Genomic DNA, 24407 nt, shown 5'->3' on the forward strand with positions numbered 1-24407 from the left:
TTTTCTTTACGTTTATTAACCTATTTGGGGTGTTGAAAATGCCCACTCTATGTTGCCCTACTCTAGAACTGGATCTTGTATCCTATTATTTAGACTTGGTCAAAAGAATTGCATTTTTCATATCACCAGTCCAATCATTTTCAGTTTATCAACACTGACTGCAAATAAGCAGCTGCTCAAAACCCCTGGGATGTAATAATTCTGAGTTTGGAACTTGAAATAAACAGATTTGATTTGTGTCCCGCTCAAATAATGCGCTCACAACAGCCAAGTACTTGGTAAAAAAAAATTTTATTAAAAGAAATAGATAAAATTAACACTTAAATAAAACTGACCAAAGGCAAAAAAATCTGATCTCCAGAATAACAAAATTTGTCTTTTTTTTTTTTATAAATACCGTTCAGTTCATAATTCAAATGGAAACCCAAAAAAGGTCTCTATCATAAATAAAGTTTTTCTCGAACAAAATAGATACTAATGAAAGGCATGAGTTTACACAGATTAAATTAAATAAATTAGGACATAACCAGTGAACACTGCATAAAAGGTACAGGATATACCCCAAATACCCCCCACAAATCTCTTAACCCTTTCGCCAGGTGGACCTTTGCAGTTCGTGTCTTTGGACAGCAAAGGGTTATTTTTTTACTTTTCTTAGCGGACATGGGAATGATTTATTAGGAAAGGCTTAACCCTTTCATAACTACAGGAATCTGCATTGCCAACCAGGTCACGCAGGTATGCAAGCATTTTTTTTTGTGTTTTGGCCAGGAAGACCCCATTAGTAAATAAAGTCAATAATACGGATAGGGATCCTTCAAGCCCTCAGCTGTTCTGCTCCCCCCAAGCCCCAGATATCCTGAAGCTGTGGTTGCAAAGCAGCTGCAGCACTGAAGATTACGTCCCTGGTCTATGGTACCGTCCGGTCAGTGGAAGATACTGACGGACGATACCTTCATCTGTCCAAACAGATCATTTGACAGATCCCCTTCCCCACCCTGAGATCTCACAATGTAAACCAGGAGTGGGGGGGAGCCAGAAGCCCTTCAGATGTAGCTGAACTACAACATGTTCCCATTGTGGGATGCCCAGTTCAGCTGCATCTGCCCACCCCTGATGTAAACGAGACCGCTTTTCAGGATTTATTTCCCCCCCCCCCCCCAGATCTCTGCAAATGCTGCAGAAAACAAAAGCAGCAAATAAAATTACATCGAAGAATGCACTTAAATAAATTTGACATTTTTCATTGCTTTTTTAAGTTTGGCCGGACTGGATTGGCCAAATGTCTGCATTGGGGTGTGACGTGCATAATCAGGAAGAAGCATGGCTGTGCTTTAACATCATATTGATCAATTTCATTCCTTGCTGTGCAGAGAGCCCATCTCTACTAGCACAAAGCAATCCCCTGCCCATTAAGTTGGGTAGATAGCAGATCTGCCCTACTGCTTCACCCCCCCAGTTCTATTGCACTGAATATTGGAATAAGGAGTGCTCAGACATTCCTGTTACAGGAATTCTCTCATATCACACATTCAATGCTTGTCATGGTACAAGGATGTACTGGTACTGATCCATACAAACAAAATAGAAAGGCATTGGACTTGCAGGACCAAAAAAAAAAAAATGTAAAGGCTGACCCAGGTAGGTCACCTCTGTCCCAAACTGATTCAACATAAGAGGGACAGATATACTCAATGCAACAGAAAAAAGAAAAATTCATGGCCAATTTAAAACGAATGTTTTTGACAGATGGAAAAATCTAAGGCAATGGGAGGGAGAAGCCCAGTAAGGTTGGAGAAAGTGAAGTCTCTAGCACTGTTTCAATTGAAAAAAATGGCTTTTTTGTTTTTGAAGCACTAAATAAATTACAGACATTCTCACTCAAGGCGTGGAATAGATATATATATTTTTTGCGGAAGAGTCATTGATTCCCTGACAGACTAGGAAAAGTCAGGTTCAGCCAGTAAAACCTGTCTGGCATTCGATTCCCTGAGGAAGATTTAAAATTAACCCTCACCAGCAGCAATGCTGCACACAGAGAGTTAATACACAAAAAAAACAAGAAAAAAAAAAATTGTAACTCCACAACGAGATTGTGTTTAGCGTTGTACGTTTCACTGCTTGTTAAGACATTTCCAGCCCAGGAGAACTGGTGCAGATGAGTCTCTCCATTCTGCACAATGGATAAAAATAAAAAAAATATTGAAACACAAGTTCTTCGCACTCACAGCCAATGACTGCTCTCATTCCCTCTTATTAGAACCTGCGCTAAATCTACAGAGGGCAACGGCAGTGCAAAACCTGCAATTTTCCACATCAAGCCTTAGTATTTATCAAAGCAGCATTTTGAAAGGTGCATTCAATGTAACCAAAGCCTTGGCAATGTATATGGCTGCCACCACAACCGGCGCTCCGTGCAAGCGGGAAGTACCAAAATATCAATATGGAACATTTCTATTATCTATTGGTTTTTCTTGGTGGTCTTACTAGAGGATAGCATATGCCAGAGAATATATTAACTCCCCCCCTGATGTATATTGGAGGTGAACGCACATTCAAAATGAGCAAATACTTAGGGATGGTAAAAAAATATGAAAAAAGAAAACCCGTGCCGTCGGCAGATTAAGAACCCATGATGTTACAGGGATAAGTAGTTAAGCAAAATGCATTGTATAATTGCTCTTTCAACCCCAACAAGGGCCACTTAGGCCCCAAACCCTTCTCATCTCCTCACACCTTCAGAGTCCATCTATTAGAAAGGAGGAGGAGCCTCTAAGGAAAGTATCACAGTCTGAGGTCACCACATGTCTAGGCAGAAGTCCCTTTCTGGGATCCCATGAGGTATCTCGCTCTGGTGGGACAGCTCCTTCTGTCCCCCTGGGAATCCCAGCTTGCAGACTGGGTGCACAGGTCCACGCCAGCCCATCCTTTCAGGGACTGCATCTCAGATCCATCCCATTTCACTCAGGGAGTGTCTCTTTAGGTGATCAGAGGCTGTCCTTGCTTGTGGTGGTGGCCTCTTGGTCAAGCTTTCGTGACACTTTGCCATTGTCCTTTTTGTCAAGGAAGTTATCCTGGGACATCCAGGGATGGGCCAGGATTTGCTCCAAAGATGGTCTGTCTGAGGGTCTCTTGGATAAACACCACTCAATCAGATGTTGACACTCTGCAAAAAAGAAGATATAATATAAACATTCCAATTCTTTACGTGTGCAAAAAAGTCTAGGATTTACATCAAAGAATTCTGCTCTGCACATATACAGCTGACTTTAGTCTGAAGGCAAATGGCCAGACTGCATGGAATATCTTGTACTTAATATGCTCTCTTGGGTCAAGAAGCTCCTCTCCTTATCTGCAGTTTTCCTGAAGGACAAGGTCAATGCTAGCCTTAAGGAGACTGCAGGGAAATGCACTTTTCTAACCACCTCAGCAATATGCTCAGAGTGATAACCAGGAAGCACCTTGCAGGAACTAGGGACAAGCTAAGCGACGCTTCTTTTACACTGCAGTTCTGCCCCACCCAAGAATCAATTACACCACCACTAAGGGATCATCAGTCTTACCTCTGGACACCCTGCAGCGATACTGGATCTTGCCCTTCAGGATTTCATCGTCATGTTCAAAGGGTATGTCTCCGCAGACCATGTCATACAGCAAGATCCCCAGGGACCACACTGTGGCAGACCTTCCGTGGTATTTGTGGAACCGGATCCACTCTGGAGGGCTGTATACTCGTGTACCTGAAGGAAGAATGCAAGATTAGGAGTTAGATACCACTTTTTCCCTAAATACATAGTAAGACTGACTTGGTAGCCTTAAGTAATTTAGGTGCCTCTCCTTGTCCTTAACTTACCGTCAAAGTCTGTGTACACAGCATCCCGGAGAAGGGCGCCGGACCCAAAGTCTATCAGCTTCAGCTCTGCTGTCCTGAGATCAACCAAAATATTCTCGTCTTTGATGTCACGGTGGACAACATCACAGGAATGGCAGTGGCGAACCGCTTCCACCACTTGCCGGAAGAAATTTGTGGCCAGCTCTTCTCCCAAGGCTCCCCTTTCTGTGATGAAGTCAAACAAGTCCTGTACAGGCTCCGGCCGTTCCATGATGATGATGAAGCCATCTGGTCTCTCGTACCAGTCCAGCAGCCGGATGACACCCCGACAGCCATTTGACACTTTTTTGAGAAGATATATTTCAAGGGGAACCAGTGTTCCATTCTGTAAATTAAAAAAGGAGCGGTTAGAAATACATCTATGTATATCAGCTAGACGCCAGCGCCAAGGCTATCTCCTCCTCTTTGATGACCATTATTTAAGGCCTCCAGATGCTGCTGGCCAACAACCTCAGGTTGCTCTTGCCTGTTCTACATGCTACTCCATTTACAATGTCTGTAGCTTCTGAGCTGGGTAAGAACTCTTAAGTATAAAAGCCTCGTCACCCACCTCTATAGGTTATCTAGCCTCTAGGTACAGTGCTTGCTATATTAATCTTAGCAGTTTAGAAAGCAGTGACTGTACTTACCATGTGCTTCATCTCTCCAATCCGATCTCTAGAAACATGCTTGATAGCAACCTGAGAAAAAAAAAGCAAAAGTCTCATTTACTTTCCCAGTCATCTATACATTACTATATGACAAGTACCCCATGCAACGGTCTACTTCACCACTATTTAAAGACCTGATCTATACAATAATCTACCAGACCCGGCTGTTTTACCATGACATTAATAATATGAAAAAATTCCAGATGCTGAACTAGAACTGTCCAATGCTGTTGGGCTTTGTAGCTGAATAACCTCAAGTTTGGACCCCCCCTCCCTCCCTGCATCAAGTAAAAGGGCTGAAGTTTTGTTTACTTACAGGTAGTTTATCGGAGATCCGGACACCAGAGTAGACTGTACCAAATCCGCCGGTACCAATGACAGGACCCACTTGGTAGCAGTTCTCAAATGGTTCTTTCACTGAAAAAAAAAAAAATTAAATGGATAAGTCAGTTGCTCTTTATATGGGCAGAAAACACAATACAGCTGAGATTACAATACCTGCAATACTGTGATTACTAAGAACTGGGAAACAAAGCAGATCCATGTTTACAGCACCAGTGCAATGACTCAATGTGTGAGGTCCGAGCAGACCCCCATCCTGTTATTTCTGAGACGAACTGATGATCTCAGAAGAGTATTACTCATCCGCTCGCTTTTACCAATTGAGCTGAATTTGTGACTCATGATGCAGGGGAAAAAAGTGAATAAATAAAAAAACCCCGTGACTCTCATCCCCTGCAAAGTGCTGAATGCCACAAAATGGGCTGAAATGCAGCATGGGGAGGGGGGGCGGGATGGTTACGATTGCCACCTGTTCTGGGAATAAAGACAGTGACCGCCCTATACCTGTTGCCTGTACTAGTGACTAGCATTAGGTACCCGGGCCGGAAAAATACCAGTTAGGAGACTCCCAGCGAAAAGGAGGAAAGTCCTATTTCCAAGCAGGCAGCCCTCCCTAACACAGCTATGCGGGCATCCCAGGGAAACCCCTCCCTCAGGAGGAGACCACCCCATCACTTAGCACCACCTCCCTACCACAATCAATGCTGCAGCCTACTACTCATCTGCAAAGCGCTGCACCCTGTCTGTGTAAATCAATGGCTGCATCCTCCCTGCAGCAGGTACAACACATACAGCAGCGACTCCCAGCACGCTTACAGCCACAGAGCCAAAAGCCCAATATAGAGCTCCATACACAATATATTAAAGCTGAATAGAAGGACAATACAATACCCTAGTGAGCAGCAGGTGGATAATGCATACATAAGCACACACCTACACACTATACACATCTCAACTAGTGATCAATGGGGATCCCCACCCAGAGAATGTTGTTGTTAACCCTTTGGGTTCCCTGGTTCTGACTCCTGACACAATGTAGCAGAATTCAAGTCTGGCTTCTGCCACTCTGAAGTCACAACCAGCAGTGCGGAGACTATAAAAAGCTGCTTTTAATGACAATTCATTTGTCATTAAATGGTTAAATACGTTGATATTGCCAAGCCATGCTTTTTCATGATGCAGTCATTCATTCAAAAAAATATTATTTAATAGCTTTAACGTCAATGAAACCCTCATCTCCCACATGTAGCAGCCGCCTAATTACCTTCACACAGAGACCCCTGATCTGCAGCCGCTGAAAAGATGGATGATGGTGTCGCAATGCCGGCAGGAGAGTGACCCTGCCGGTAATAACACTGGAGCGCCATATGTGGTTCAGTAAAACGGCTCTGGGTAGCTAGCAGCATATTAACCCGTCCCGGTGATAGAGAATAAATCCGCAATAAATCCGCTATAAATCCCGCTCGGTGCGATCCCCCACACACAACGTGTCTCGCCGGCCGGTAGAACAACGAGCTCCACGTGTGGGCAGGACGCTTAGAAAATGTATCGTTCCCCGCTGTGTGCTACACATCAACCAATCAGCAGGCAGCCCCTTATTATGGGGAGGGGCCACGGCGGCCAATAGAAACGCCTCCCTTGAATTCTATTCCCGCGCCTTGGAGGGGCGGGGAGCCCCGTGGCAGCCAATCAGGGCGCAGCACAGACAAAGCATTTCAATGAGGGAAAGGCGTAAGGGAGGGGGGAGCTCGGTGACTAATAATGCAAAACTATTGTGGGGTTTTTGTATTCTTTTAATTCAGGACCCGCCTTTTTATAATTGTCCCAAACAGCAGCGCTCGTTGTACAATGCCTGACTCTATTTCGTTTTCTTTTCGCCGTGAGGGGCTCATTGCATGTCAATGGCAATACAAATGCGCCGAGTGAGGGAGCATGTTGGCGCCCTAATACCGAAATCTATGGTTGGGGCTGGGAGTTTACTAATTGCGAGAACTTCTGAACAAACAGGGGTTTAACCCCCCCCCCTCCCTTTTAGCACATTCCTGAAGTCGAGGGAGGAGGGGTGGGATCAAACCAAGTTAAGGCGCCAAATCTGCTTGGCATGGGGTGAAACCATCCTACAAGGTGGGGGTGTCATCGTGAGAAATAGTTTGTATATGTTTGTTTTAAGCTGCTACAGGTAATTAGTGCTATAAATAAGCTTCTTAATGATTTCTGATCAATTTACAAAAATACTACCCAGAGGGGATCTACCTTGGGCTGTCAGCATCACAGGGGGTCTTTGTGGGGGGGTTATGTTTAACAAAGCATCTATTATATAGTGCAAAAGATACCCTTGGTACATATATCAGGGTATAATATCTACCTATCATCTATCTATCTCTATATCTATCTATATATCTCCATCTATCTATATCTCTATCTATCTCCTATCTATATATCTCCTATCTATCTATATCTATCTGTATATTTATATATCTCTACCTGCTTCCCTCTATGTGCTGAGAGTTGTATTTCTACATAATAGAATCTTCAGCACCCCTGGCTGTACATTTATTTAAAGAAATATTAACCTGGGAGTTGCAGTGCAGCACTATTTCCCCAGCTTTATACTTGGGGGGTATTACTTTATGAGATCCTAAGGGTTAAAGGTTTGCAATTAAAGCCGATAAATCAAACCCTCCTGGGTGTATTATTTCAAAGCCCCTCAGCAGAGATTAATGGAGCACCCATGACAGGGGCCTATGGGTTACTGATTTAGTGTTAGAAAAAAAGAAACCGTTGGCACTCTCATTTGTTACTGACACTCAGTGTAAATTTGCTGACAGGAGAGCCACTCTCTGATCCTCTGCTTACACAGCCCCAGAGACCTCATTAACTCCTTGCTGCCCAGCTCTTTCCTATAGCAATATGATATATTTAAGCAAACCCTAATTATTTCCTCTGTTTTCCTTTGCAGCAGAACAAAAAAAAAAAAAAGAAGATTAAATTAAATCTACAGCCTGCATTGCCATCATGGCTAAACAGCTTCTGTACAACAGGCAGAATACAATGCCAGCTTGATGTTTAATGCTCCCCAGAACACAAGGTAGGCTAAATGTTTCATGTATCATACTCCAGAATGCATGGCAGTATAAATACAGTGGCAATATAAACAAAGTGGCGGTATAACACATGGCAGGGTCATATATTTTACCCACAAACACAATCGGATAAATGCAATGCCAATTTAATGAGTAATATCCCAAGAACACATGACAGAATAATTGTAGTGCCAATACTCTTAGCCTCCCCAAGCCTTGATTAGAATCCACCCATGGCCATACTTAAACTCAGCACAACACCTACAAAAAAATCCCGGCTCTAAAACTTTGGCGCTTTAATTGCTTTCAACAAAAACAAACAAGTTCAGATTAAAACGGAACTGCCCCAACGTCTATTTCAGATGCTAATTAGCGGTGCAAGCCCTTTGAGAGTGCGCACTCATGAAAAAGCCTCTGCAGGGCAGTTCCCAGAGTGGCCACTTGGCGCCAGGCATGAGCCCAATGTTGACATTTTTCTTGCCAGCTCTACAGTTCACAGGGAATCGGTTTTAGCCTCTTGTTTTTAACCGTTTATGGCGCACTTTTTTTTTTTTGTTTAGCATTTGACAGTTTGAATGGTTTTGTTTTGAACTGCAAAGACACAACCAACCCCTTTTTCCTAAGAGAGCCACGACCCGCTCTCTCGACTGTCAAATCAAAATATTTGGCTTATAAAATACATACACACAAGTGATATTTATTTCACTGCTATAGGTTAATATGCCATTTCCAGCCCAGTAGGCACCAGTAGAAAAAGACTCTCTAGGCACAAATAAGAATGCCCTGCAATCCCTAGAGGAGCCATGTTATGTAACTAGGCATCACCAAGCGTATCAAGCGATTCCCAGAGGAAGCTGCACTACTGATTTGATCTCATAAACATCATTTAATAATGCTGCTCCACCGTAAGATAGAATCCAGTTGCATTGCCCTTCGTGCATGCTGATACTCACCAAAACAAGAGCAGCTGTATTCATTCAGCATTTGCTCTGACTCCAAGGAATTGGGCTTTAAAAATACAGTCCCTAAGAGCTCACAGCCTCGCATGTAATTGCCTGCTTGCAGCTTTCCCTGATGGTAAAGGGAGGGTTGACTTGGACAGGGCCGACCAGAGCTTAAAATACATCTGAATTGGGCTGCCCTGCGTTATTTATATATCAGAGGTCACGGTTCCAGGGTTTGACATGATCCACGTTACAAAACAAACCAAATAGGTGTATTTGTTTTTGGGCTAAGGGCAGGCTGCCAGCGGGCAAAGTCTTTAATTGCAAGCTCCTTTTGGTACCGTGTATATATTTATCACAAGGAGTGTTTTACTCGCTCATATCTAGGGTGTTCCCAACACTCCCACCCAGCCAACAGCACGCACATTTGCACTGTCACCAACACTGCGTAGGCAATTTTTTTTTACAGTTATAGTGGTCAAAAAACACAATCCAATCAAAGCTTTATCATGATAAAAAGAGCCTGGGGTCAGTTTCAGGGTACCCCTGGGTCTCCAAACATCACAGGGGCCCCTGGGACTTGTAGTACAACAACAGCTATTAACTAATTCACATGGGATCCAGGCCTTGCATTCATGACTTTCATCAACAAAATTGAATTAAAAGGCACCCCTGCATGATAGGCTCACAAATCATCACAAATTTCCCTTTTAATAGCTTCAAAATAATGACACACTGGTTTTTCCGCAATAAACATAATACTCAAGGTTTCCAGTTTGTAATTGAAACCGTGGACTTTCCAATGGGCTGAAGCTGCTGTTTGTTTTTATTTTACACCCCCCCCCCCCCTCTTCAGGCTAAATATGTAAGTGCGTGGATTCCCCTTGCTGGTTACCGAACGCCCCCACCTACTCAGTGCTGTATTGATGGGAGAATCCAACACACCCCTTAGCTGCTGGAAAGCCACTGTTATGGATATCACATGATGATATTCCAGCATTCTAGTCAGCTGGCGGGGGGGATCATATCAGTCCCATGCCGCTCGATCATTCCCTGTGCGTATGATGCAGGAACCTGAGCATTATGAGTCACTGCCCAAACAAATATTTATATTATTCAAATGCATGTTTGCGGTTCCGTGGCTCAGCTGAGTATTGTAGCTGTGCCGCTTCGCTGTCATGGAGGTGGCGGGGTGCTGTATTTATTTTGTTAATTATCAGGTCCCCCTTCTAACAGCCAACATGTATCTAGTAGTGATAAGTCTAAAGCAACCGGACATGCTGAGTAATCTTGGAAACATCTCACCACTCATCTGAGCGGCTTCTTCAGTTTATTCTCTATTAGTAATAATGTATCTCTCTATTTCCCAGGTATTATACATGCAACATGCAAAATGCTTTCAAAATAAATGCTGATAATAATAATAACAACAATAATAATAATAAAGAAACTGGCAAGCCATGAAGAAACTGTCAGCTCTGCAGACTGTCACTTACCAGCTGGCAGGTCATCCTTAGGGAAAACCGAATTCAGATGATAATTGTGGATCTTCTGGTGGTAAATAACTTGTACCGATGACATTTTGGGGAGGTGGATGAGAAGTGGGAGAGGTAGGTGAAGAGGATTTCGGAGCAGTTTCAGTGCAGTGGCTGCAGGAGATTCCCCCCCTCCAACCACTGGTACAGTCCGGAGCTGCTGAAGTCCAAGCGAGAGATCAGTCCTCTAAGATAGCAACGTTCACATTGAGTGGAGCTCAAGGACTCTGCAACATGACACTGCCTGGGGAGGCAGGGGAGGGGTGGCGGTATCCTCCCACATTACCCTCCCCCCTGTGAGAACACACCTACCCACCCATCAATGACTAAGTATGGAACTGCCTAATTCTACAACAAACCTCAGGCTGTTTAGGCAGCTGGGGGCTGATTTAAGGGCAATTACTTACTATGCACAGGGAAACTACAGCCCGCTTTTTTTTGCCCTGGGGGTCGATCAGATTGTAAGCTGCACATAGGGGGAGCCCTGTCTTTTGGTAGATATAAGAACAAAACCTTTGCTCTTGTATAATAGGATAAAATACAATGAAATGTAAACATTATGCTCTGTTTGCAAGAGCTTACAATCTAAACAGTGGTCTTCAGCCACTAGCTGTTCAGCAACAGCCTGAGACTTATCAAAATAATAAAGACCCAAAAACTTCGAGTTGGACTTTTTACCTGCCAATCTAATGCAGCAAGAAATCTGACTGTTGGGGGAACCGTAGATTTTATGGTTCCAGGTTACGTTTTACACATGAAAAGTTATGTTTCTTTACAATATGCAGTTCACATAGCATTCACTGCAGCTGGCAAGCAAGGGGTTAATGACTTTATGATTAGACAAAAGCCACAAGTAATCTCTCAAATGAGCTTTGTGATGCCTTCAGTTATAAGTGGTTCTTGGTGATGTCATTTACACACACATAAATATTATATATACAGGTATGGCACCTGTTACCCAGAATGCTCGGTTTTCCAGATAAGAGGCCTTTCCGCAATTTGGATCTCCATACATTAAATTTACAAAAAAAATCATTTAAACATTAAACTAAATAGCGTTGTTTTGCCACCAGTAAGGATTAATTATATCTTAGTTGGGATCAAGTACAAGGTACTGTCTTATAATTACAGAGAAGATATAAATATTTAATTGAAATGGAATATTTGAAATTAAATATTTGATTAAAATGGAGTCTATGGGAAATGGCCTTATGTAATTTGGAGGTTTATGGATAAGGAATCCCATACTTTTATATGGAAAATAATACATATATATTTCAAGGGAAGTATTCACAGCATCTAAAGAGGTGCAAAAGGGGTTACAAATGAAATGATATAAGTGCGGGCCGCCATGATTGCTCTGATTGAGGTGACCTCACCCACTCACACTCATAAAACAGTGACCCCTGTCGGTCAGACCTTGCATTTTTGTTTCAATTCCAAACTGGTTTGTACAATGTCCCAGCTCTGTGTAATGCAACGTTATTGATTCCCCTTTAGCCTCACACAAGCAGTATGGGTTGTGCCTGTAGTACAGGAGTATGAGCGGCACGCTGTGCATAAACCTGACAGTAGTAATAACATAAATAACAATGTCTGTGCCAGTCAGGAGCTAATGATGGTCCTGCTTGGGCAATGTATGGGCTATATTTATTCTCATAATGTGCTGGCACTATTACATAGCACTTGACACATATCTTTTTTTTTTTTAAGGCACAGCGAAGGAGTGGCCTTGTGTGTAAGATACTGGAATCTGATTCAGCTCCTTGTGGAGTCATCTGCCACAGGTACCAAAAATTACTATCTGTACAATAAATGGAGTATATTTTTAATAGTGCTGTATAGGTTTAAAGGAGACATATCCTATAAAAATTATAAATGTACCAGTGAATTATTATTGAAAAATTCCACCAAAACCCCACTAGTCCCGCCCGTCTGTTCTACCTCCTGCTGGCTGAATTCTCTGGATGTGCAGGGGGGCCGGCGGCACTCGGTACACTGCAATGTAGGAACCAATCAGCAGCTAGGCTGACCTGATAGGGAACTGAAGCCTGTCTTTGCTTGTGTGACTGCAGGGCTGTGGTTGGCTCTCCCCTTCTTAAGGTGGCCATACACGGGCCGACTATAGCTGCCGATATCGGTCCCTTGGACCGATTCGGCAGCTAATCGGCCCGTGTATGGGGAGAGCAGAGCGGCCTGGCCGACCGATATCTGGCCTGAAATTGGCCAGATCTCGATCGGCCAGGTTAGAAAATCTGGTCGGATCGGGGACCGCATCGGCTCGTTGATGCGGTCCCCGATCCGACTGCCCCATTGCCGCCCACATAATCCGATCGTCTGGCCCCAGGGCCAAACGATCGGATTATTATTTTTTTTACCTAAATGGTCCCCGATATCGCCCACCCGTAGGTGGGGATATCGGGGGAAGATCCGCTCGCTTGGCGACATCGCCAAGCGAGCGGATCTGCTCGTGTATGGCCACCTTTACTTAGCATCTGCCTGGGACTGTTAGGAAACACCCACCCTTCATTTCAAGAACAGACAGAGAACTGATGGGATCTACAGGGAGCTCTAATAAAGGGGCCATTTTTACAGAAACCAGCACCATATATTATTCATAATTGCCTACAAAATTAGGGGTTTTCTCATTTATCCAATATGTCTTCTTTAATGTTAAACCCTTCATTTCTGCTGTAGTACCTTGGGGCAGGTCTGGACTAGGAGTCACAATAGGCATTGGTATTCCAAGTACACAGAAGCTCAAACAGTCCCCCCCAACCCAATAAATAGTGAGTGTCTATGACATCTTACAGCAGCCCCTCTATGCTAGAGGGGCTGCTGTAAGATGTCATAGACACTCACTATTTATTTGGCTGGTTTGCCATTCTGGGCCTGCCTAGGGGTAAAGTGGGGACACCTTTCAAGAGATTCTCTGTATCTAATAAACATATGCCTTGCAAAGGATGATTGTAGAATAACAGGATTAATGAATTGGATCACTTACAATTTGCCCTAGGACCACACAAGAGCCTGGCTAATGACAAATAAGATCAAAATGGACATGCATCTATTTACAATTCCAGTTTGGACAGTGACCAATGAGAGACATCTGCTGATTTGGTAGGAGAAAAAGTTTGTTACTTAAGCAAATTCCAGAACCATGTCTGGAGCAATGGATAATGCATGGTATATGATTAACTAGGCACAGGATAAATGTGGCACCAGTCATAGGTGTAGGGCAGGAGCTGCAGGGCCAGAATCCATGTGTATTGCACTGGAACAGTACTTGTTAAAGCAAGGTGTACCTATGCTATTACTGAAGAGAGCATGTGTGTTTGCAAGTGCATTCTAAGGCTGGGAAAGTCTCCAATGTCTACAAAAGGGTTGAAGATCTGCCTATCCCAATCTGTGACCTCGCACACAAACCCATGTGATGTCACAGTTTGACTCCACCTCAATCCAGGCAGCAAAGTGTGCCAGAAAACCTTTTGCTTACCGTATTGAGCAAGGATGGTCAGATATCAGCAGTGTCCAGATAGGTGCAGCCGTCATAAGGCCTGGCACTCCGCCATCTGCATGCCCCTGTGCAGCCAAAGCTAGTTGCATGTAAGAGTAGGGTCTCGACATGATTAAACAATGCACCCACCCAAATTCAGGCAGGGCATGAGTAACATGTACCCCTGTATCTCCCAGGGTCAGTGCTTCCCTTGCCCTGCCCCTGAGGTATGGAGTCTAGCCCTTTAGCTAGATCAGCTTGCTTACCTCATGGCTTTCCTGAGCCCCACTAACCTCTCAGAATGCAGCACTGCAGCTCTGTGCATCCTACCCAACTAACCAAGAGCCCCTAGCTCTTGGTTATGATTTTTAGAATGTGGAGTTTTTATTATTCCCTCCCCTTATTAGTTACAGGGTATGCATTAAAAATAAAGAAAAAAAAAGCATACAGAATGGCGACAAAAAATGAAACCCCAGCCAATTTTTATTACATTCTCATTATTACTGTGCTGGAATTAATTTTTTTATTTTTCAGTTTCACATGCTGTGGCAGAATAAGAGTTAAAGTATTAAATTTGTTTCTGTTTGTATAAAGGTTTGAATATGAGGTCCATGAGGACTGTTTATCTCTTTGGTTTCCAAGTCAGGCATAGTAACCTTCACTTCTAATGGCCTGAGAGTAGTGCAGAGCTGCTAGGGCAAAGCCACTATATAAACAGTTTCTCCTAGTGACCGCATTGACCTCACAACATGAATGAAGCAGCCACGAGAGGTCAGCAGGGATAGTGAGGATAGGACTGTTCATACAATGCTCAGCGCCAGTAAATAAGCTATTTATTCCCCTATTTGGGTTTCTAAGTAGTTTTACAGCTGGCTCTGAACTGCAGATTATGTGCAAGGTTGATCAGGAAAATGAGTATGGGCTTAGCTTGGGAGATACATTATTAGCCTATTTATATAGTGCCAGCACTTTCTGCATTCATTCCCATCAGTCCCATCCCCAAAGGAGCTTACAATCTAAGGTCCTTATAACATTCACACACGCTAGGGTTGAAATGATCAGGAAAGTGTGAGAAAACCCACACTTTATGTACTACTCTATTAAGGCTATAGAAACAGGAGCAAGACTGTATATTGGGGATCCTCAACCTTTTTTTTACCTGCGAGCCACATTCAAATGTGGGGTCAACCCGAGGGCCGCCCATGGTTACAACTTAAGGTGGCCACACACGGGCTGATCGAAGATGCCGATATTGGTCCCTTAGACTGATTCAGCAGCTTATCGCCCCATGTAGGGGCACAAACGACGGGCCTGCCCGACTGTCATCGGGCCTCAAAGATATCAATCGTGCAGTTTAAAAATTTTAGTCGGACCAGGGACCGCATCAGCTTGTTGACCGGCGTTCTAATTCAATCGTTTGGCTCCAGGGCCAAACGACCAAATTATCCTAAATTCACCGATATCGCCCCCCCCCCCGTAGGTGGGGATATTGGGAGAAGATCCGCTCGCTTGCCGACCTCGCCAAGCGAGCGGATCTTAACGTGTATGGGCACCTTTAGGTCAGTGCTTATGATCCAATCTAGATGCTTCTGGAACAATAGTTGAGTGGCTGTTAATTACTTGCATAAGCTAAAGGGGTGCTAACCAACCCTAAAATCCACTTTCCTTGCCATTGGGAGGGTACATATCACTTCCTTGTACAGAGAGCGTTAAAAATCTGTATTTTTGCTTCAGAGAACTAATAAATTTAGCAAGGGTGAAATATCGTTCTGGTAAATCCCTGAGAGATGCCAGTGTTCTATTTGTGAAATCTCACCTTCTCAAACTGTTCGTACAGTGGGCTCCTAATGTGTGATTATGGTAATCAGGAGACCGGCATCCCAGCTAAATTGAGAACAGCTAGTGCTTCTCAGGACGCAATCTGCATATTAACTCCCCAGCTGCTGAAAAGAGCAAGAAGCCCTAAAAACAGATGGGCCCGCAAAATGCAACCTGCAGCGAAATCTCTTGGCACAAATGCTATGTGGGGTGGTCTTAGTAATTGGGTGGTTGTAGGGCATTAGAGACGGTGCTTTTGTCCTCTACTATACCTTTGCCAGCCCTGGTGTCTGGGCCTGGCCAGCCCATTTGTTGATTCTGGCAAATGCCAGAGGGGCTGCTGTAAGATGCCACAGACAGTCACTATTTATTGGGCTGCCAGGGGACTATTGGGGTCTCTGTGTACTTGAAATACCAGGGCCTATTTTGAATCCCAGTCCTGGCCTTGGGCCACCTCAATGTACTATAACTCAACTTATAGTAATAAATGCCCCTGGAGGTTGGGTAGATATTCATAAATAAACCAAATGGTTCAAATGCTGCCAGGGCAGGATTATTTTGTTTGGGGGGGCTCCCAACAAAAGCCTTTTATTGGAGATCTTATATATATCAGTAGCAGCACATAGCAGTCAATTTCATTTTTGGGGGCTGCATCCCCAAATATTCATTATTTTCTGCCTGAACCACAAACCCCAGTATAAACCACCTTTCACATATGTTATTATTTTGACAGTATCGCGTGTAAATCTAGAGGAAGTTGGGGTGGGAGCAAGAGAATTAAGACACACAAACGATCCCACAAGTTATGTATGGCAATCAGCTTCCCCATGATGTTACTTGCCCTTACATGAGGCTTATGTAGGGGAAGTGTATATGTGAGAATAGACATGTTCTTCCCCCCAGGACGAGCGAGTTTGCTGACAGGTTTTCTCTGCCAAGCAAATTGGATACCTGATGGGGATAAGGTGAAATCCACAGCACTTCCCCTTTGGCTGCCATTCATGCAGAACAATAAAGCTGAGTTTCAGCGTGACAGCAGATAGTATTGTGTCTCACTCATTTAATTCCTTAATACTGTTTCAAAACAATGCCCTAGTTTCGGAGTAGCGTGCTGCCTCCTAAGCTGAATGATACTAAGGCCCTGCCCCATAACATTACTCTGCCTGTGCCTGAATGGCATTTGTAGGTTTGTATGTATATGTATGTATATCTTTATTTATAAAGCGCTACTTATGTACGCAGCGCTGTACAGTAGAATACATTAATATAAATGGGGGATTAAAATAGATAAATACAAAGTATTACAATAAGCACAAATAAATACCAGATACAGTTGCAATAAGTTATAAGTCAACGACACAAGAGGATGGAGGTCCCTGCCCCGTAGAGCTTACAATCTATATGGGAGGGTAACTTACAGACACAAATAGGTTTTTGGAATCGATCCCATGTCAGTCAGTGCTGGGGCCTTTGGTTCAGTGCTAACATGGGCAGTATCTGTGTAAAGTCTGTATGCCCTCAAACGCAACTACTAAAGGCAGTGGCACACAGGGAGATTAGTCGCCCCTGATAAATCTTCACTATTGCGGCAACTAATCTCCCCGACACGCCATCCCACTGGCAAGAATGTAAAAGCGCCGGTGGAATGGTTGATGCCCGCAGTAGTGAAGAGTTATTGTGGGCGACTATTCTCCCCGTGTGCCACTACAGTCAGGGCCGCCATCAGGGGGGCACAGCGGGGACAGCTGTCCCGAGCCCGGGTAATTTTTACTTTTAAAGGGGGCCCGTCGGTGCTACAGTTTTCTTAGTCGCTCGGGCCCCCCTTTAATAAAATCCGGGCCCTGTCATTGGTCATCTGGATGGTTGTGTCCCGCGTATACGGGTGACGTCATACGCACGGGGCGCAAACCTTATAAAAGGGCCTGTCTCCATTCGCGTGGAGACAGACGTGCAGAGGCGTCGCCCGTGAGGGATCCGAAGATGCTGCTGAAGATGCCGGAGAAGCTGAAGAGAACTGGTGCAGGTCGCCAATGTATTGGGGGGGGCTGCAGGACACACTGATCACCAATGTATTATGGGGGCACTGCTGCTGTGCACCACTGTATTAGAGGGCACTGCTCTTGGCACCAATATATTAGGGGGGCTGAAGGGCACACTGATCATCAATGTATTATGGGGGCACTGCTGCTGGGCACCAATGTATTAGGGGGCCCCCGCCCCCCGGCCCCCCCATTGGGGGGCAGGGCGTGGGAGGAGGAGGGCCTAGAAAATTTTGTTGTGGGGGGCCCCGTGATTTCTGATGGCGGCCCTGACTACAGTAAAGAATAAGGGTGCTTATTCACAAAGAACCAGTTCAGCGCTTAAGGTGGCCATACATGGGCAGATTTAAGATGCCGATTTTAGTCGTTCGGACCGATTTGGCAGCTTATCTGCCTGTGTATGAGGCCCTCCGACAGGCCCCCCTGACCAGTATCTAAAAATCGCCCAGATGTTGATCAGGCAGACTTGAATTTTCTGCTGGATCCTGTGGGTGACAGGGTGGGGAACCATAGTGCTGGTGCTGATGGGGGGCAGAGGTGTGAATGGTGGGAGGGCCTGGGTAACCCCGGTTATGCTCCTGCCCAGGTCCCAACACCAAAGAGCATGCAATCTAGATGGATACTCTCAGGTTATATAAGTTATACTGTTATTCGGGTCCCAGCATTACTGACGGGGTTAATAAATGTCACTATGGGATATGATGGGCGTCCACGCTTTCTCTCCTGTATACATGAAACCGATCTTCTGCGTGAAAATAATTTAACTGTGCTGTTAAACCGCTTTGCTAGTGCACGCCGCCTTGTCATTAATAATCTCATATAAGCAGAGCGAGTTCTGGCAAGTGCGCAAGGGTGAACCCCACATGCCCATAAATGGAAGAGGTTCCTTCTGTAAAAAGAAAAAAAAAAAAAAACACCCTAAAAAAAAACCCAGCTGAAGAGGTAGAGAAAGATGGCATGGAAACCCGAGCCGTGTTTATTTACATGCGACGTCATGGGGAGGCTGCCGGGGAGAGACGTTCCATTGAGAGCACTGTCGGAAAGAATTCCCAGTGACAATTCTGTGGTGTCTAATTGTCAGATTCCAGGCATTGTCTCCCTGCGCTGCTAGTGCTGCTGCTGCGGGGAGAGACATAGTGCATGCTGGGAATATTTGTGAAATCTCTGCCTCCTCCTCGCAGAATAATTCTTCCAAACAAACCTAATTCCCAAATTCTCTGCTTTTCCCTAATCTGCTAATGAGGTTAATGGGAATGCCCCATGCGGCCCAATAGGGCTGTTCTGCCCCCAATAAGGGGTAATTATATCTTAGTTGGGATCAAGTACAGGTACTGTTTTATTATTACAGAGAAAAGGGAATCATTTAACCATTAAATAAACCCAATAGGGCTGTTCTGCCCCCAATAAGGGGTAATTATATCTTAGTTGGGATCAAGTACAGGTACTGGTTTATTATTACAGAGAAAAGGGAATTATTTAACCATTAAATAAACCCAATAGGACTGTTCTGCCCCCAATAAGGGGTAATTATATCTTAGTTGGGATCAGGTACAGGTACTGTTTTATTATTACAGAGAAAAGGGAATCATTTAACCATTAAATAAACCCAATAGGATTGTTCTGCCCCCAATAAGGGGTAATTATATCTTAGTTGGGTTCAGGTACAAGCTACTGTTTTATTATTGTAGTGAGAGAAAAATAAATTCAAAAAGATTAGAATGATTTGCTTATAATGGAGTTTGTGGGAGATGGCCTTCCTGTAATTCAGAACTTTTTGGATAACAGGTTCCTGGATAACAGATCCCATACCTGCATTCAGTCAGAACCACCCAGAAGTGTGAGATTCCATCACAATCATCCCCAAAAATGTGTCAATATTGCCCATACGTGTTTAATTCACCACTGATTCACCGCATATAGGTTAACCTATATGAGTAGATTAGTTAACTTTATGGTATAGGGCCACAGCCAGGTACCAAATCATATAGTCTCCCAAACTGCTTCCTTGCCTTTCACGTTTCTTTAGAATGGCCTTCTGTCTCCTGATGTTCCACCCCAACAACACATATCCGTATAACCCATACATGCTAGTATAATTACTACAGAAATTGGCCAACAAGCATATTAACCCCAGACATGCCTGTAAAATAACTGTAGAAATTGAGTTCTCCACAAGGTACTGGTAGGGTTGCCATCTCGCCCGTTAAATACCAACAACAAAACATTTCATTTTTATGTTAAGCAGTGCCATCTGGCCTGCTTTCCCTTTGGTTCCATGGGGTGCCTCCGACTTGGCACATGTGCAGTACAATGAGTAAAGCAGGCATCACTCCGGTAGAAGTGTGCAGTGATGGAGCCCACTCCGCCATCACATATACAGATGCTTCACCCTTCTGTGCCGCTACACTTTTTTGTGCTTGCTCCCACCTTGAATTAGTGTAAGAGTTTAAGAAAAATGCCCTGGGTCCCTTACCCCCTGGTTAGGGGATTTTGCACTCTGCTGCAATTCATTAGAAACCAGCGGTAGTGGAAATGCCCCTATCTGTCTGTCATTGCTCCTATACTGTTGAATAAAAAGCATCCATTGGCTGCCATGCCTGAAACCTGTTTAAATGAGAAATGTGCCTTGCCGAGGGCATTAGGCGCTGGTAGCTGGCACGCTATATTGTCAGTGTCATTGCTCCGTTACTGTGGCCAAGGCCACTCCGTTTAATAACAGCTTTTGTTTTGAACATAGTTTCCCTTGAAAGCTCGAGGGCTGTTTATTGCTCAGCGACGGCTGACTCCTGACTCACGGAAGCTCTCATGTCTCCTGTGACCGGTAATAGCCCAGGAGCTGCCGTACACTCAGCTTTGTATTGTTTACATTGTTATTGTTTACATCCCTGTTGCTATCCAATAGAAAGTTGTCCAGTCAACGTACACAGCTAAACCGTTCTCTTAAAGGGCTACTGTAGGCTGAAATGTTGCTCATAAAGGGCAGGGGAATACCACCCCTCTCATGGAAATATTTCTACTATTTCTTGAGACCACACCCATAATATATGCTAGATTATAAAGCCTATTTACCCTTAGGTCCAGTGTGTGCAGTTATATACACTGAATAGCCACAGTGGCAGTGGTGGTCGAAATGGCTGTGTGCCCAGTGTCCGACTGGGATAAAACCCTTCCCAGCTGTCGCCACTGCCCACCCTGCACTATATACTCAGAAAAGCAGAGCCCAAGACAAAAGTAAATCCTGGGGCCCCAAATAATACATAGTATAGTATAGAACAGTGCTGAATATTGGCCCGGCAAGTCAGGTGCTGGCAGTACTTGCCCTACTGAAGTTCCCACCGTTGTTTTTGTCCTGTGCTTCATTATAATTGGTAGAACAGCAGAACTAAGTGGAACCTGCTGCTGTGATGCCATCTATGATGTCAACCTGGAAGTGCGGGTTCAGAACATGAATTTTTTTCGGACCGGGTAGGGCAGTTTTGAGAATGCGTGGGGTTGGAAATTTCCAACCCACATATCACTATTACCCAGACATGCCAGTATAATCACTACAGAAATTGGCTAACAAGCATATTAACCCCGGACATGCCTGTTAAATCACTGCAGAAATGGCCAATGAGTGCTCCATAAACCCCACAGTGGAATGCTTGGCCTTGATTTTTTCCCCACTCTCCTTTCTAGCGGTGATTATAGAGTTGTGATCAGCAGCGGCAGACGGGTCCCTCCAGAACCAGGATCCAGCAGGATTTTTCCTGGTATTGCTGTTGGCCAGTCCAACCCTGTGTGCGCAAGTGGTGTCAACAGCAGTGATTGCCACCTCCTTGTGGGCAACTAAAGAGGAGCTTTGGCAGCAATGCAATAAAGTTGGGGATACACTATTGAATCTGCTAAATCAGTGGATCTTTACCCAATTTTACACCAAAAATGTGCCGGGCAGATAGGAATTATTATCATTTGGAGCCTAGGGAGACCCATTAAGAGAGGATTTGCTGATAGGTATCTGGCTGATTCTGGTTGGTCATACATGGACCAATAATCTGCTCACCCCATTTGGAGAGGTCGAGTCTGTACAACCAATTTTGGGCAACAAACCAGACCCATGTGGCATGCTGTTTATTTCTGTGACACTTGTTGAGTTTGGTGTAGATTATTGCCAACATAATGACATATTTCTTGTGCTCAGTCACAATACGGAACACAAAGCGAGGCAATCGGCATGGGCTGCAAGTGCTGAAATAGCCTCATACCAGAGGCTCGGAACAAAACACATCTTTGTTATTGCAGAGGGGGAGATTTCCTAGGAACTGATATTCCAGTGTTTGCTCATGGATACTAGTCATTTGTTTTTATCTCTTGTTATCATAAGTCTTGTGTTCCTGCAGGGGCAGCTGGCTGGAAAGGAAGCAGGGGGAGGAGGGTGGAAGTGTTAGATCTTATGTTTTTGGCTTGGCCCCATGAATGAGCAATAACATATTCCAAGGCGAAATGAGGTAAAATCTTCTATAATAAATCACTCGCCAATCAACAGGATTCCACTGGTGAATATTCAGCATGCAGGATGCATTGCTCATTCTCTCTGGCACCTCAGGGGTTAAACTCAGGTGCAGAAAATATTCAGAATAGCTGCAAAGTTTTTTTTGTGGTTCAATTGTTCTTTATAGGGGTGCAAGTAGGGCCAATGCCCTGACATTTTCATGTTATTCTCACAGGAAGCAATGGGGTTATTTTAAGGCAAATTCAGGTGTTTTGCAACTTGTTTCAAGCAAGATAAAGCACAGCCTGCCTCTTAGTTATAGGAGTTATATAGTTATATATAGTGTATATGAGTCTTAGGTGGGATGAAGCAATGGGGATAATAGCCTCTGGGAAGGGACTTTGGCTGTGAGATAGCAGGTATAGTAGGGAGAGATGGTGCCTATAGTAGCAGTGGGGGGATAATAGCCTCTGGGAAGGGACTGTGGCTGTGGGATAGCAGGTATAGTAGGGAGAGATGGTGCCTATAGTAGCAGTGGGGGGATAATAGCCTCTGGGAAGGGACTGTGGCTGTGGGATAGCAGGTATAGTAGGGAGAGATGGTGCCTATAGTAGCAGTGGGGGGATAATAGCCTCTGGGAAGGGGGGGGCTGTGGGATAGCAGGTATAGTAGGGAGAGATGGTGCCTATAGTAGCAGTGGGGGGATAATAGCCTCTGGGAAGGGACTGGGGCTGTGGGATAGCAGGTATAGTAGGGAGAGATGGTGCCTCTCTTCAAAGTATAGGGCCACACTGCTACTATAGGCACCACCTCTCCCTACTATACCTGCTATCCCACAGCCACAGTCCCTTCCCAGAGGCTATTATCCCCCCACTGCTACTATAGGCACCATCTCTCCCTACTATACCTGCTATCCCACAGCCCCAGTCCCTTCCCAGAGGCTATTATCCCCCCACTGCTACTATAGGCACCATCTCTCCCTACTATACCTGCTATCCCACAGCCACAGTCCCTTCCCAGAGGCTATTATCCCCCCATTGCTACTATAGGCACCACCTCTCCCTACTATACCTGCTATCCCACAGCCACAGTCCCTTCCCAGAGGCTATTATCCCCCCACTGCTACTATAGGCACCATCTCTCCCTACTATACCTGCTATCCCACAGCCACAGTTCCTTCCCAGTGGCTATCCTCCCACTACTACTATAGGCAGTGACTACTACTATACAGCAGTGAAATGACCTCCTGTTGGATAATACTGTAAATGGGGATCTGGAACATGTGTTTTCCAGTCTCTGTCACCACTAAAGATGCCACTGTCTCTACTACTGTAAAAAGTCTTTCATGCAGATGATCAAGTTGAATATAAGGGGCAGATTTCCTATTGAAGTTCAGGCAGCAGTTCATTGCTGGACGGAAGGTGTGGAGTTGGGCTAAGTGCCCATCAGCAGACAATAAAGGAAACTCCCTCTAACTATTTAGACGCGATACTAACAGCCCTGCTTCACCCAGCCCTATACTGTACGCCCACAGCTTCCCTGTTACACAGTGCAGAATGTGTTGGATAATTACAATTACAATCCCTTTGCATAAAAGGCAACTGCTACTACTAAGGAAAAGATTTTTAAGTAGCTCTTCAAGTATGATTCTGTTTAAAGGAGAACTAAAACCTCTAGGAAACCTCCATGCAATAGGTTATTATAATCTCTCTGCATCCCTGCCTGGCCATTCTCTGCATTCAGATACCTTTTAGAGAAGTCTCTTTTATAAAATAATCTTGTGTCGCAGCTTGCACTCGTCTCCTCCCCGCTCTGCATGAGATTTCCACCGCTGCCGGGGACAGTATCTTTGGGCAGCTGGACAGGCCTGTTGCCTGGAAATGCTGAAATCAAGTTTCAGGGCTTGGTTACTATGCTGTATTAAAGTCCAGATTTTGGTTGGGCGTACATAGGCTGTTTAAAGGAGAAGAAAACCCCAAGTATAAAATATAGCAGTTACATTGGAGAGGCCTCCACTTGCCTGCCAAACTGCACTAGTGCACCCCCTAATACAGCCCAGTTTGCCCTACCTGTTCCCAAAAAGCCCAGTAGTGCAGTGGGATTGGTAGGTGGCATTTAGTGCCACTAAAGCATTTGT

At 44.6% G+C, this 24407-nt stretch overlaps 1 protein-coding gene and 1 long non-coding RNA gene across 5 annotated transcripts; one reads left to right on the forward strand and one right to left on the reverse strand.

Annotated features, from left to right (window-relative positions):
* Positions 1-272: 272 nt before the first annotated feature.
* pim1 (Pim-1 proto-oncogene, serine/threonine kinase) lies at positions 273-10674 on the reverse strand. 3 transcript variants are annotated; one of them, NM_001008131.1, is given in 7 exon segments: positions 378-1155; positions 2529-3166; positions 3564-3740; positions 3854-4217; positions 4522-4572; positions 4859-4959; positions 10408-10647. In NM_001008131.1, coding segments are annotated over 6 exon segments (957 nt in total). In that variant the 5' UTR covers positions 10493-10647; the 3' UTR covers positions 378-1155; positions 2529-2987.
* LOC105947016 lies at positions 6593-15332 on the forward strand. Of its 2 annotated transcripts, XR_004222442.1 has the most exons (4): positions 6593-7063; positions 7844-7972; positions 12160-12233; positions 13463-15332. It is a non-coding gene; the product is annotated as an uncharacterized LOC105947016 (long non-coding RNA). The 2 variants fall into 2 exon arrangements; XR_004222441.1 differs by lacking the exons at positions 12160-12233; positions 13463-15332 and adding an exon at positions 10282-11107.
* The last annotated feature ends 9075 nt before the right edge of the window (positions 15333-24407 follow it).

The sequence above is a fragment of the Xenopus tropicalis genome, chromosome 4 (assembly GCF_000004195.4).
Source record: "Xenopus tropicalis strain Nigerian chromosome 4, UCB_Xtro_10.0, whole genome shotgun sequence".
Taxonomy (NCBI): domain Eukaryota; kingdom Metazoa; phylum Chordata; class Amphibia; order Anura; family Pipidae; genus Xenopus; species Xenopus tropicalis.

Coding starts and splice junctions, on each gene's coding strand:
- pim1 (XM_012960961.3), bottom strand. CDS start 6,290: ATGCTGCTAGCTACCCAGAGCCGTTTTACTGAACCACATATGGCGCTC. Junction 4,960..6,148: donor TCAGGGGTCTCTGTGTGAAG/GTAATTAGGCGG, acceptor TTTTTTTTTCAG/TGAAAGAACCATTTGAGAAC. Junction 3,741..3,853: donor TGTGTACACAGACTTTGACG/GTAAGTTAAGGA, acceptor TTCTTCCTTCAG/GTACACGAGTATACAGCCCT.